A 15,954-nucleotide genomic window follows, 5' to 3' on the forward strand; every position below is an offset into this window, starting at 1 on the left:
GTTAGCTTTGGGAAGTCTTGGGGGGGGAGGGGGGAAAGGGTTAGGTTGGTATATAGATTTAGGTGTATATATATATATGTACGATTTTTCAGGGAGGTGCCCGGTGATACCCCAACTGCACGGACGGGATGAAAGAGGGTGATAGGGAAGTAGGCAGAGGGAGGAAGGAGGAGTGGTGGTAGATAAGGAGGAGGAAGGTTAGGCAAGTGAGAGGGGGGTGCGGGAGGGGGACACCGGACACCTCCGTGAATGTATTGTTTGATGTTGATTTCTTTTTTCTGTATGATATTGTGATAAAAGATTTATGTTTTTGTCCATTAATGAAAAATTAATAAAAATTTATTTAAAAAAAACAAAAAACATCTTACCTGTTTGGCTTTTTGTACCTGCAACAACATTTATAAGATTATGGGAAGACTCTCTGACTCACCGAAGCATATTGAACAGGAAAGATGTTGGGGAAAAAAAGGCTAAAGTGAGAATTAAGAAATTAGATGATGGAAATTACCAGAGGGAGTATTTAAAAATTAAACATTTGTTTGAATATGGTTAAAGAAATAGAAATATAGAAATATAAATGAAGATTAAATATAAATGAAGATTAATTTAAGAGGGATGAGCCCCTAAAGTAATACAGTATGCCTTCTTTCTTTCTTTCTTTCTTTCTTTCTTTCTTTCTTTCTTTCTTTCTTTCTTTCTTTCTTTCTTTTTTGTGTTTGGTTTTTTGACATGAGAAATATAAAAATGTTGGGATGGTTTATATAAAAGAAATGTTTTCTCTGTTTTGTCTTTTTTTTTGCTCTTATTTTTTTTTTAAGATATGAGAAATGTAAAAATGTGATGGCTTGTATGAGAAAAAATATTTAAATATTTAAGTATAACTAATTTTGAGAAAATCTGAACCACGAAGAAAAGTTTTGAATATTTGGGGAAAACAAATTTAAATAAGAATCTAAAAGGACTTATAATGAGGCAATCAAGATGATCAATGAAAAGAAGCTTTATATTGATGTGGTTATTACTTGCAGAAACAGGAAAAATGTTTATATTTAATTGCCATTTATTTAAAGAAGAATTGTATTAATTTAAGGTTGGCAAAAGAGAATATTATTGGAAGAAGAGGAAATCATGTAAAGCTATCATATAGATCATAGAATTATAGAAATTAATTGTTATTGATTTTTTTTAAACATAAACCCAGACAACCCGACATTTACCAAATATTAAGGTATATATTAAAAATCAATAAAACATATTTTTTAAAAAAAGAAACAGAGGTGAACACCGCACCATATAATTGGCAGTGACTAGTGGAGTAAAATCTGCAGAGACCCTTCCCTTCCCTTCCATAAGTAGTCTTTGCTTAACAATCATTCCTTTGGTGACTGTGACAATGGTGTTGAAGAAATAGTGGTCACAGCTGGTTTTCAAAGTTATGTTGCAGTGCTCCCGTAATTATGTAATTTGGACACTTGGCAACCCACCTACATTTATAATTTTTTTTATTATTAGTGTATTTATTCCTTTTGTTGTTATTTCTGCAATAGTATACTATAAGCTCATCATTGAAACATTAAGCAAATCCATTTTCCCAAATGGTGATTTTTTTGCTGGAAACTGACAAAAAAAGTCAGAAAATAGAGAATATTTTCCTTTTAAAGCAGCCTTTTCCTGAGAGAGGGAGAAGGAGAAAGTGGGGGAGAGAGACTTGAGATCATGACAGCTACCATAATAAGAAATATTGTCAATGGTAATTTGTAGGGCAGATATCATTTTGACTTTTTCTGTATGATATATTTTTTGTTTCCTTATTTACATGTTATCTTTATTCACAAAAGCAAAATGTTTTGCATATTTTAATATTTTTTTAGGTAGAGGATGAAACAGTTTTACATAACATTCCTTATATGGGTGATGAAGTGCTTGATCAGGATGGAACATTTATTGAAGAATTAATCAAAAATTATGACGGAAAGGTACATGGAGATAGGGGTAAGTTATGATATATCTTTTTGTTGAGCATTTTTCCTGGTAATTGATATGGTCTATCTGTTAAATATAATATCATGCATTGTTCCTGAAAAAGCATTCATTATGTCAGAATCAGAATAAAGCTGGAAGGGACCTTCAAGGTCTTCTAGTCCAACCCACTATACAATTTTTGACAAGTGATTGGTATCTTCTTAAAAACCTCCAGTGATGAAGCACCCACAACTTCTGACGGCAAACTGTTCCAGTGGTTAGGAAGCTTCTTCTTAATTCCAGGTTGCTTCTCTCCTTGATTAGTTTCCATCCATTGTTTCTTGTCCTGCCCTCTGGTACTGCCTGCCTCAATTAATTCTCCCAAGAAAGCAGAACTCTTGAAACTCGCATTGTCTCAACAGGAACTTTTATTGGAAGGTATTGATGGCAGGAGAGTAAGGCAGGATCTGAGGATTTCCCACACGAAACGTTACATTAAAAGAACTCTTTCAAATCCCACCCCAAATGTCCAACTAGCCGGTTTGAATTGAATCAATCCATAGGTGTTAAGTTATTGTGGGAAACAAGCGATAAGGTGCTGTTCTCAAGGCTGTCAGGTTTCTCTGCGGCTTCTCATCCAACTGGAGATACGGTAGATGGCTGGAGGCACATTTCTTTCACACCCCAAGTAACATACCTCAAAGAGGATAGAACAAAGCAAAGGAAATACATTGTAGAAGACCCATAGGTTGTGCCCCCCCTTCTAAGCACAAGCTTTCCCCCCCAATAGAATAGCAGAACCTGAAAATGAAAGGCATAAGAAAGAAATTCATTGAGGGCTTCCGGTTTGCCGATGCGGCCGCCATGGACGTCTGGAAGGTTAGCTCCATCTTCCGTGTCCAGTTTCACTTTGTGGGGGACCCTGGAAAGGGTCAAAAGTCGTCCTGTAGGAGCAACCAGCAAGGAGGGGATCCCCGCTTAATCGCGGGAGGGTGGTAGCCCTTCCACTCGATCCAGGGTATCTCTCCAAACCGGCGGATGAAAGACCGGCCATAGCAATATGGCTTGTCACTAGGCCGAAGTCACACTTACCACCAGGCAATTATAAAGCAGCGCAGATGAGACTGGGTGAGATCTACCTCTCTTGAATCCTAACTATTGTTTTTACCTGCATAAGCTGCTTAAAGTACTTTCCCCCCTGTGGAGAGGGAAGGGAGATTACCCCTCCCTCTAAAAACAGCGGCGACTGGCTATCCAGGGGAGTTTAAAACATTGTAAGAATAACTTGATCCTAATTGGAATTTTATTTTTTAACATTTGTGGACTAAAAGATTTTTTATTCTTACTGAAGATCTGGGTTACTTATAAAAAAGAAGCAAAACTGAAAAGATTATAAAAACTTTGGACTTAAAAGAAAACTTTAAATGGTAAGGGTGACATCTTGTGGCTAAACCTGATATTACAACTTGTTATTGCTTAAAAGAGACTTGGCCAGTAGCCCAGACTATAGATAAGACTTATGTAACCTTGAGATATCAGTTGTGAGAAGCCCAACTGTGTTCCATAATCAATGACAATTTTTTTTTTTGCATTCTCTGATTGTAAAGCTTTTAACCTAATACACTACTAAGAGAATATGGATGAAGATCAGGAACAGATTCTCTTTATGTTGAAGGCAATTCATCAAACTATTCTTACAGCTATTGATGAAATAAGTGGTTACAGAAAAGAACAAGACATCAGCCCAGATATACGAACTCAAACTTTGATTACAACTAAAAAAAAACTACACAGAATATAACAGAAAAAGTGGAACAATTAAATATTATGACAGAGGATTCAACTGATCAACAAATACAGTCAATGGAAAACCCAGAAAAGGGACTGACAGTATGGAAAAGGGAAAAGACTTTCTACATAAATCAGAAGAAACCTGAGGATCAAGAAGAAGAACAGACTGAAGAGAAGATGAACAGTTCAGGACAACTACGTCGAGATGGAAAAATAGAGAGACAACTTGTTAGTCTTCTCAAAAAAATGGCGACCAGATGGTTTTTTCTACATCAAACAATATACATAACAACACAGGGAGATTTATTTAATGACTCAAAAGCACAGATATGGAAGATGATTTGGCAAAGAAAGAAAGATAGAATAAGACTGAAGAAAATTGGGGTTTTGACTTGTTGTTGTTGTTAATTGCGAAGTTGTGTCTGACCCATCATGACCCCATGGACAATGTTCCTCCAGGCCTTCCTGTCCTCTACCATCTTCTGGAGTCCATTTAAATTCACGCCTACTGCTTCAGTGACTCCATCCAGCTACCTCATTCTCTGTTGTCCCCTTCTTCTATTGCCCTCAATCTTTCCCAGCATTAGGCCCTTCTCCAGTGAGTCCTTCCTTCTCATTAGGTGGCCAAAGTATTTGAGTTTCAACTTCAGGATCTGGCCTTCTAAAGAGCAGTCGGGGTTGATCTCTTCTAGGACTGACCAGTTTGAATGCCTTGCAGTCCAAGGGACTCGCAGGAATCTTCTCTAGCACCATAGTTCAAAGGCCTCAATTCTTTGTCGCTCAGCCTTTTTTATGGTCCAACTTTCACATTCATACATTGCAACTGGGAAAACCATGGCCTTGACTATACGCACTTTTGTTGGCAGGGTGATGTCTCTGCTTTTTAGTATGCTGTCTAGATTTGCCATAGCTTTCCTCCCCAGGAGCAAGCGTCTTTTAATTTCTTGGCTGCAGTCCCCATCTGAGGTGATCTTGGAGCTGAGGAAAATAAAATCTGTCACTACCTCCATTTCTTCCTCATCTATTTGCCAGGAATTGAGAGGGCCGGATGCCATGATTTTGGTTTTCTTAATGTTGAGTTTCAAGCCAACTTTTGCATTCTCCTTCTTCACCCGCATCAAGAGGCTCTTTAGTTCCTCTTCACTTTCTGCCATTAGAGTGGTATCATCTGCATATCTTAGGTTGTTGATATTTCTCCCGGCAATCTTAATTCCAACTTTTGATTCATCTAGCCCTGCCTTTCTCATGATGTGCTCTACATATAAGTTAAATAGGAAGGGCGACAGTATACAGCCTTGCCGGACTCCTTTCCCAATTTTGAACCAATCAGTGGTTCCGTGTCCAGTTCTCACTGTTGCTTCTTGACCCACATATAGGTTTCTCAAGAGACAAATAAGATGGTCTGGTACTCCCATCTCTTTAAGAACTTGCCACAATTTGTTGTGATCCACACAATCAAACGCTTTAGTATAGTCAATGAAGCAGAAGTAGATGTTTTTCTGGAACTCCCTAGCTTTCTCCATGATCCAGCGTATGTTGGCAATTTGATCTCTAGTTCCTCTGCCTCTTCGAAATCCTGCCTGTACTTCTGGTAGTTCTCAATCTACATACTGCTGGAGTCATAGGATTTTAAGTATAACTTTACTAGCATGTGAAATGAGTGCAATGGTGTGATAGTTTGAACATTCTTTGGCATTGCCTTTCTTTGGAATTGGAATGTAAACTGATCTTTTCCAATCCTGTGGCCACTGTTGAGTTTTCCAAATTTGCTGGCAAATTGAGTGTAGTACTTTTATTGCATCGTCTTTTAAGATTTTGAATAGCTCAGCTGGAATACTGTCACCTCCACTAGCTTTGTTGTTGTTCAGATTTCCTAAGGCCCATTTCACTTCACATTCTAGGATGTCTGGCTCGAAGTCAGTGACCACCCCATCGTGGTTATCTGGGATGTTAAGCTCGTTCTTGTATAGTTCTTCTATGTAGTTTTGCCACCTCTTCTTAATCTCTTCTGCCTCTGTTAGGTCCCTGCCATTTTGGTCCTTTATCATGCCCATCTTTGCATGAAATGTTCTCTTCATATCTCCAATTTTCTTGAAGAGATCTCTGGTTCTCCCTATTCTGTTGTTTTCTTCTATTTCTTTGCACTGTTCATTTAAGAAGGTATTCTTATCTCCTCTAGCTATTATCTGGAATTCTGCATTCAATTGAGTGTATCTTTCTCTTTCTTCTTTGCCTTTCGCTTCCCTTCTTTCCTCAGCTATTTCCAAAGCTTCCTCAGACAGCCATTTTGCTTTCTTGCATTTCTTTTTCTTTGGGATGGTTTTAGTTGCTACCTCTTGTACAATGTTGCAAACCTCTGTCCATAGTTCTTTAGGCACTCTGTCTATCAGATCTAGTTACTTAAATCTATTTGTCACCTCTACTGTATATTCATCAGGAATATGATTTAGTTCGTACCTGAGTGGCCTAGTGCTTTTCCCTACTTTCTTCAATTTAAGCCTAAATTTTGCAACGAGAAGCTCATGATCTGAGCCACAGTCAGCTCCTGGTCTTGTTTTTACTGATTGTATAGAGCTTCTCCATCTTTGGCTGCAGAGCACATAGTCAATCTGATTTCTGTGTTGACCGTCTGGTGATTTCCATGTGTAGAGCCGTCTCTTGGATTGTTGGAAAAGAGTGTTTGTTTTTTAAACAAATTTTATTGGTTTTTTTGATTCTTAAAACAAAGTGCTTAAGACACACCGTGGTGCTGGGGTAATCAAACATCCAGAAATAAAACCATATATGAATAACTCAAATCAATACATTAAATATTCCCTCTCTATTTCCCTCAATTAACCTAATACATTTAAAATAATCCATTTCTAATTTAAATTTCTAACAATCCTAAATCTGTATTTGAGCTTTGTGAATTTACAATTAGCATAATCAAATTTGACTTTAAAGAAACAGATTATCAATTCAGGTATTCCTTCCAGTTATATTCTAGATCTCAATCTCTTAAATCTTTAATTTTATCACAAATCTCATTTATTTCTTCTTCCACTACGCAATATATCTCCTAATTAAAATAAAATATTAATCTATCCTATATATATATAATCCATCAATTAATCAATCTCTATAAGATAACAAAATATCAAAGTAATATCAAACCTTAAATCATTTCAGCCCATTGGACCAAATTCAAATTTCATCCAGTTAATTATCATACCTTATAACGTCCATATTGTCAGGCAAAAACATCATCTTACTAATTTAACATACTCAGTTAATTATTAAATCAATCCAGATCTAAAACGCCTCTTCAGTTTTCTTCATTCCATTACATAGTAGTTTTTATACAAATAAACCTATTATTCCAAAGAATACATTCTTAATCTATTTAAAATATATATTCTAATAATCACCCATTTTTCTCTTACTTCTAACTCCAAATCTTAATCCTTAAATCAATCCATAATTATACAGTGCCTTTGATTCATCACATATAATTTTGAATTTAACTTTTCAATCTTATTCTGGCCTTTTTTTTGTGCCAGGCAGGTTTCCATAACAAAGCTTCCCTACCAGCCAATAAGTTTCTCTTTGTTGCTTGTAGCATCATTTGAGACAGTAAGAAGCATCCCGTCCTCTGCATTGGGCGTCTATTTCTCTTATCCTTAAAGCTTCGTTGCTTTAAAGGCTCAAATCTCAGTCTTTGATTTTTCTGAGCCTCAAAGGTATAGATGAAATGGTTATAGGGTAAAGTAAATTCCTCTTTAGTCTCAATTAAATCCTCTTCTAGTATGTTTTGGTTTGTAGAATAGTCAGATGTTGTCTGAAAGTCAGTTTGAAGGTTTGGAATATGGCTTCTGACTCTTAATTCTGTAGAAATCCCTTTGATTGTAGCATATATTTCTTCAGTAGCTTCATAGATTTTTTCCAATATAAGTTTATAGTTCAATTGTGAATAAGGTTTCTCCATTTTAATAATAATTGAAGAGAGTGCCTTTTTTTCTTTTAGTGGAGGCTGTATTTAATAAAAGTAAAGCAGTATCCACCCCCACAGTTTCCACAGCTGCATCCGCTTATCTTTTCTCTTCAAAAGTAGTTTGAAGGCCAAGTCCATGTCATCTCCAAACAGTAACCAGCAGTTGCAATGTTAACTTCTCGCCACTAGATGTCCTCAATAGAATTAAAAATCTTTTCCAGACACCATTCCCCCCCCTTTTCTATCTTTTAGAGAAAGAGGTGGAAAAAGAAATAATCTTCCAGTATAATATAATAATAGAGCTCTTAAAAAAAGGTTTTTTCTGTACCCCAAAGTAGATAAGAATAAAGTGTAGTCTTTAAACTTTTTTATTTTAACCTTTTGGTTCAGCGCCTTTCTTCCCACACATACCAAAGCTGCTTTTTCAAGACGGGGAAATGATTCCAACAGAGCTTTTACAGGCAAAAAAAAAAAGAACAAAGTAGGGTGAAGAGAGGAGGAGAAGGGGTCTCACCCGGATCATCCACGGTGGGTCTATTCACCCTTAGATGTTGCTGGTGCAGCAGGATAATCGGCCATCTTACAGGACGATCTTTTGCTCCGTCGGCCCTCAGGAAATAGCTGGAGCCACGAGAGAAGCTGCCGCCCTCCTGCAGTCTCCAGCAAGCCTCCTCCTCAGTGATCGCCCCTCCAGGGTGACTTTCGACCCACAAGGGGTCTACCGGCGAAGAAAAACCCAGCTGGTGTGGAGACAAGTCTCCAGACGCAACCGGAATCGCTGCGAACCGGAACCGGAAGTTGGAAAAGAGTGTTTGTTATGACCATCGTATTCTCTTGACAAAATTCTATCAGCCTGTGTCCTGCTTCATTTTGTACTCCAAGGCCAAACTTGCCTGTTATTCCGGTTATCTTTTGGCTTCCTACTTTAGCATTCCAATCCCCTATGATAATAAGGACATCATTTTTTGGTGTTAATTCTATAAGGTGCTGAAGGGCTTCATAGAACCGGTCAATTTCATCCTCTTCAGCACCAGTGGTTGGGGCATAGACTTTGACTACTATGATATTGAATGGTTTGCCTTGGATTCGAGATCATTCTGTCATTTTGGGGATTGTATCCCAGTATTGCTTTTCCTATTCTTTTATTGACTATGAAGGCTACTCAATTTCTTCTGAGGGATTCTTGCCCACAGTAGTATACCTGATGGTCATCTGAGTTAAATTCACCCATTCCTGTCAATTTTAGTTCGCTGATTCCTAAGATGTCGATGTTCAGTCTTGTCATCTCTTGTTTGACTGCGTCTAGCTTGCCTTGATTCATTGATCTTACATTCCAGCTTCCTATGGAGAAAAGATCTTTACATTATTAGTGAGAATTAAAATAGAATATACTCAAATAGATAAGACATGTACTTTGAATATTAGATATTGTTATGAGTTGAGATAAAGAAAACTTTGGTCATTTAAAACTTGGAAGTATAAATATTAACAGTTAAATTTGAACATTGATTTGCTTATAAAGGTTAAATGTAAAGGTAATTAATATATATATATATATATATATATATATATATATATATATATATATATATATATATATATATATATATGACTAGTAATAGAACTAAAAATTTGACTCTTGGGTGTATTCATATTGAAATAAAATAACAGCGATCACCAAGAGAAAGTTTAAAATATTTAAAAGCAATTAAAAGATTAAAAGCAATTAAAATATTAAAATATAGGCAACCAAGCTTTCGTCGGGCTCTCCCGACATCATCAGGGTTGATAAAGGCGGTTTCGGGGAGGACTTATATGCCGCCTCCAAGTGCTTGCATCCGGCTACGTGACCGCGTAATCGGGCCCAGGTGCCTGCGCTCCTGCGCTCTGAGTGCGTTCTTTTTACCCGTGTGTAAACCCTTCACCTCCCTTCCCTGTTTATCATCACATAGCCCTTGGGTATCCTCACCGGGAGCAGCGGGGGATTCTTTCCCATGCCTCCCATTAATTTTGCCCTCCACATCCTTAATCCTGCGTTCGAGGTTCTTCTCTTCAAACCCATTGGTCCTGCGAGGTTTGATCCAGCTGCGGTCAACCTCTCCCCCCCTTTTTCTTTCGCCCGTATCGGCTGGATCGTCTCTCCTTATATCATTATGCTGGTTGCTCCACCCCTCCATCCTTCTACTGCTGTCACGCATTATAACCCTGTCTTCAGATCCCCCCCTCCCTCTCTCATCCACCGTCGGGGGCCGTCCTCTTGCACCTCGGAGTTCTCTTTGCGTGTGCAATCTGGTGAGGGGGTGCTGACCGGGTTGTTGTCCCCGCCGGTCGGGCGCTCCCCATTCATATCCATCCACCACACTCTTCAAACTCTCACTTACATTCAAACCCTCTTTACTCAGTGAATCCTCCTGTCGTGATGGTAAATCCTCACCTAACACCCCCCGTGCTTCAACTCCATCAATCCCCCTCCCACCCCCATGAACACTTCCGTACCCAATCACTCTTCCCACACTCCCATCCGTGCATCTATAATATCCTTCATCCGGTCCACGAAGCCTCTGGGAGCCTTCAATCAACCTACGATCGGTTTCCCCTTTACGGGGTTTCCCAGTAAAATCCTGGCCGGCTCCTTCCCTCCCACCTCCAGCCGTGGCAGTCCATGCGTCTCTCACTCTTCCACTTCGCAATTTACTCTGCACTCCCCATTCATGTCCATGCACCACACTCTTCCAACTCTCACTTACACTCAAACCCTCTTTACCCAATGAGTTCTCCTGTTGTGATAATAAATCTTCACCTGACATCCCCCGTGCTTCGGCTCTATCGCTCCCTCGCTCACCCCCATGGACACTTCCATACTCAATCACTCCTCCCACGCCCCCGTCCGTGCGTCTATAATATCCTTCGCCCGGCCCACAAAGTCTTTGCTGCAGCGTGATGTGGGGCATAACCTCGCGGATGCCCACTTGCTGGATTTCATTGCAGCTTTGGAGCCGGCTATGCACCTGGCAGAGATGAGGGAGGACTCTAAGAACCTTATTAAGCAACAGGTCACTGGGTTACTTTTACGACATAGGGGCCACCGAGCGTTATCCAGGGACGAGGAAGAGGCCCTGGAATACTTTAGGAAAAACGAGACTGTTACCGTACTCCCGGCTGACAAAGGCAGGGCTACAGTGATAATGGATAGGACATCATACGTGACCAAGGTATTGGAGTTGTTAGGGGATAAAATAGTTACCAAAGGGGACCCCAGGGTGACAATGAATAATAGGATAAACAAAACTCTGGAGGGCTTCAAACGAGCTAAGAAAATGGATGAGGACACCGTTAGGAGGGTACGTCCCACTGACACGGCACTTCCTAGATTCTATGGACTCCCAAAAGTCCATAAGGAGGGAGTTCCACTCCTCCCCATTGTCTCTTTTCGGGGCACCCCTATCTCAGGACTAGCGAAGTGGCTCAGTGGTCGCCTCTCCCATTTGGTGGAGGAGAGCCCCACTACAATAAAGTCGGCAGGAGAGTTCCTGGAGAGAATAAGAACCTTGAGGGTGAAGGAGGATGAGGTGATGGTATCCTTTGATGTTACCTCCCTTTTCACCTCCATCCCCCGAGAGTTAGCCCTCAAGGTAGTGGAAGAACAACTGAGACAGCAGGAAGGGCACCACTCCCGGGACTCCCTGCGGACTGAAGATTTGATTCAGCTTGTGGGATTTTGCCTTACCACATACTTTACGTTCCAGGGGGTTGTTTATGAGCAGGTGAAGGGCACACCCATGGGCTCCCCCATCTCTAGTATTATAGCAGAAGCGGTCCTCCAGCAACTGGAACGTGAGGCTATGGCCCAATACCGACCCAGATTTTGGGCACAGTATGTTGACGACACCTTTGTTGTCGTCAAACGCGCTCATAGAGCTGACTTCATGGGAATATTAAATTCCATCTATCCGGACATCAAGTTTACTATGGAGGAGGAGGCTCGGGGCTCGCTAGCCTTTTTGGACGTGATGGTCCAACGTTTGTCAGATGGATCCATCAGTACCAAGGTCTACCGGAAGCCCACCCATATAGACCGCATCCTCCATTATAATAGTAATCATCCAGTTTCCCATAAGGTCAGCTGTATTAAGACGCTGTTCCAACGCATACACACACACTGCAGCACAGCGAGGGCCAAGATTGAAGAGAGGAAGCATTTGTACCATGTCTGCCGCTTGAATGGTTACCCTTCAAAATTTGTGAGACGCCACAGTGGGGTGTTAAAACCCCAAGATGACCAACGAGAGAGAGAACTTGGCACACAAACCACACGTATAATGCCATACATCAACAATGTATCGGAGGCCACGGCCAGACTATTGGCCCCTCACAATGTGAAGGTGGGCCATAAGCCGGACCAAACATTACGGTCGAAAATCATGCGCCCGAAGGACCCCCTCCCCACGACAGAAAGATCAGCGGTGGTCTACAGAATTAATTGTATGGACTTTAAGAGCCACTACGTGGGTGAAACATCCAAAAGACTTAAGACCCGTCTCCATGAGCACAAATTGGCGATCAGAAGAGGTGAGCAATACTCACAAATATGGTCGCACATGGCCGAGCAGGACCACCGTTTTGACTTTGAACATGCACAGGTTCTTGCTACGGATGCTATTAAAAGTGGCCGGTTATTAAAAGAAGCTTGGTTTTCGGACCAGGACTCTATTAACTGACATGTGGACATATGCCAAGCACAACAGACTCTTAGAGCGTGGCACAACAACCGCCATAATAGAGGCCCAGTGGGTAACCCGGGTCGCAGAATGAACGTGCCTAGGACCACCACCTTCTGTGGTGCGGGGGCCGATGCGGCTGCTCAGGACCCCAAATATACTACACGGGAAGATTTTGCCTGCAACCAGCGACAGCAAGTGGGTCAACATGCCCCTGGCGGTCCTGACACGAGGAGAAGGCTCCAGGACAGGACAGAACGCCCCTCGGCAGTGGAGAGAAAGAAGGGGGAATCGAAGAATGGATTGAGGATGTGGGAGGATTGCAAATGCGTTGAGGAGCAGAGTAGATTGCGAAACGGAAGATTGAGAGACGTACGGACTGCCGCGGCTGAAGGAGGGGGGGAGGGAGCGTACCAAGATTCCACCGGGAAATTCCGCAAAGTGAAAACCGACCGTGGGTTGGTTGAAGGCTCCCATAGACTTTGTGGGCCGGGCGAAGGATATTATAGACGCACGGACGGGGGCGTGGGAGGAGTGATTGAGTATGGAAGTGTCCATGGGGGTGAGCGAGGGAGCGATAGAGCCGAAGCACGGGGGATGTCAGGTGAAGATTTATTATCACAACAGGAGAACTCATTGGGTAAAGAGGGTTTGAGTGTGAGAGTTGGAAGAGTGTGGTGCATGGACATGAATGGGGAGTGCAGAGTAAATTGCGAAGTGGAAGAGTGAGAGACGCATGGACTGCCGCGGCTGGAGGTGGGAGGGAAGGAGCCTGCCAGGATTTTACTGGGAAACCCCGTAAAGGGGAAACCGATCGTAGGTTGATTGAAGGCTCCCAGAGGCTTCGTGGACCGGATGAAGGATATTATAGATGCACGGATGGGAGTGTGGGAAGAGTGATTGGGTACGGAAGTGTTCATGGGGGTGGGAGGGGGACTGATGGAGTTGAAGCACAGGGGGTGTTAGGTGAGGATTTACCATCACGACAGGAGGATTCACTGAGTAAAGAGGGTTTGAATGTAAGTGAGAGTTTGAAGAGTGTGGTGGATGGATATGAATGGGGAGCGCCTGACTGGCGGGGACAACAACCCGGTCAGCACCCCCTCACCAGATTGCACACGGAAAGAGAACTCCGAGGTGCAAGAGGACGGCCCCCGACAGTGGATGAGAGAGGGAGGGGGGGATCTGAAGACAGGGTTATAATGCGTGACAGCAGTAGAAGGATGGAGGGGTGGAGCAACCAGCATAATGATATAAGGAGAGACGATCCAGCCGATACGGGCGAAAGAAAAAGGGGGGGAGAGGTTGACTGCAGCTGGATCAAACCTCGCAGGACCAATGGGTTTGAGGAGAAGAACCTCGGACGCAGGATTAAGGATGTGGAGGGCAAAATTAATGGGAGGCATGGGGAAGAATCCCCCGCTGCTCCCGGTGAGGATACCCAAGGGCTATGTGATGATAAACAGGGAAGGGAGGTGAAGGGTTTACACACGGGTAAAAAGAATGCACTCAGAGCGCAGGAGCGCAGGCACCTGGGCCCGATTACGCGGTCACGTAGCCGGATGCAAGCACTTGGAGGTGGCATATAAGTCCTCCCCGAAACCGCCTTTATAAACCCTGATGATTTAAATATTTTAAACTTTCTCTTGGTGATCGCTGTTATTTTATTTCACTATATATATATATATATATATATATATACATACATACATACATACATACATACATACATATGCATACATATATATATATACATACATACATACATACATATATATATATATATATATATATATATATATATATATATATATATATATATATGCTAAAAATTATCGATAAATGTAATAAATATGTTCTTATTTAGCGGTAATAATAAAAATTACTAGCTTAAATATGAGATAGTAGATATTAAGAGAAAAAGAGGAAGTATTAAATGTTGAAATAAGGGAAATTTTGGTTACTGTATTTATGATTTTTGGAAATTATCAGAAAATAAGAATATTATATTGTATTATTAATTAGTTGATGTAAGATGGTGAGAATTCAAATAGATAAGACGTGTATCCTGAACATTAGATCTTGTGATGAATTGTGATAAAGGGAATTGGGGTTATTTAAAACTTGGAAATTATAAATATTAAACATTAAAATTAAATATTAATGGGAAACTAAAAATTGGGAAAAATTAACTAGGACATTGATTGTCTAAAAAGATTGAATGTTAAAATAACTAGGATATGTATAAACTAAAAATTACTGATAAATGTAAGAAAGTTATTTTTATTTAATTGATATAATAAGAATTGTACTAATTTAAATGTGAGACAGTAAATACCAAGGGGGAAAGAGAGGAAATATTTAATGTAATAGTTTGAGATCTGTACTAAAGATATTTGTATGTTATTGAATTATTGACCAACTCAGCTGCCACATTGCTTTTCAACTATTTAAATATAAAACTAAAAAATCAATAAAAGTTTCTAAAAAAAAGAAAGAAAGAAATTCATTGAGGATCTGACAGGTATTTTGGAAAATAAGTTGACCCCTCCTCTTTGGAACAACCTCTCAAATACTGGAATACTGCTATCATGTCCCCCCCCCCGCCCCAGTTCTTCTTTTCTCTGGTCTAATCAAACCTAAATCCTGCAACCGTTCTTTATATGTTCTCGTCTCTATGCCTTTAATCATCTTACTTGCTCTTGTTTGCACTTTTTCCAAAGTCTCAACATCTATTTTGTAATTGGTGACCAAAACTGGATGCAGTATTCCAGGTATGGCCTTACTAAGGCTTTATAAATTGATATTAATACTTCCAGTGATTTTTATTCTGTGCCTCTGTTTATACCAACCAAGGATTGTATTAACTTTTTTGGCTGCTGCTGTGCACTGCTGGCTCATGTTTAAGTGATCATGTATTAGAACTCCAAGGTCCCTCTCACAGTTACAGAGACAAATTTCACCTAATCTGTTTGTGTATTTTGGCTTTTCTTGCTTCAGTGTAAGACTTCACTTTTCTCTATGTTGAATTTCATTTTGTTAGATAGGGCCCATTTTTCAAGTCTATCAAGATCTTTTTGTATCCTGAGCTTGTTTTCTGAGATGTTGGCTATTTCTGCCACCTTAGTATCATCTGCAAATTTGATGAGTTCCCTCATCTTAGTCATTTATGAAGAGATTGAATTGTCCTGAGCCTAATAATAATAATAATAATAATAATAATAATAATAATAATTTAATTTGTACCCCGCCCTTCTCCTCACCGGACTCAGGGCGGCTCACAGCCTTATAAAACCACAATGCAATAAATGTCTACATTAAAACCAAATTAAAAGAAAATATTTGAAAAGGCCAATCATTTAAAATTACCCTTAAAATTACCCTTAAAAACCCCACTAAAATTCCCTAGGCCAGACCCGCTTGTTGAAAAAGCCATGTCTTTAGGGCGCGGCGGAAGGAGGGGAGATCCGGGATCACCCGGATCTCTGGGGGTAGTTCGTTCCAGAGGGT

At 40.5% G+C, this 15,954-nt stretch overlaps 1 protein-coding gene across 3 annotated transcripts in view; it reads left to right on the forward strand.

Annotated features, from left to right (window-relative positions):
• EZH2 (enhancer of zeste 2 polycomb repressive complex 2 subunit) overlaps positions 1-15,954 on the forward strand; it is a 129,745-nt gene that overhangs the window by 49,825 nt on the left and 63,966 nt on the right. For all 3 annotated transcript variants that reach the window (XM_015817503.1, XM_015817501.1, XM_015817502.1), the window contains exon 5: positions 1,872-1,992. In XM_015817503.1, coding sequence (XP_015672989.1) covers positions 1,872-1,992 — 121 coding nt within the window. The remainder of the gene's footprint in view (positions 1-1,871; positions 1,993-15,954) is intronic.

Source organism: Protobothrops mucrosquamatus, unplaced genomic scaffold (assembly GCF_001527695.2).
Source record: "Protobothrops mucrosquamatus isolate PMUCROS unplaced genomic scaffold, P.Mucros_1.0 scaffold598, whole genome shotgun sequence".
Lineage (NCBI taxonomy): Eukaryota > Metazoa > Chordata > Lepidosauria > Squamata > Viperidae > Protobothrops > Protobothrops mucrosquamatus.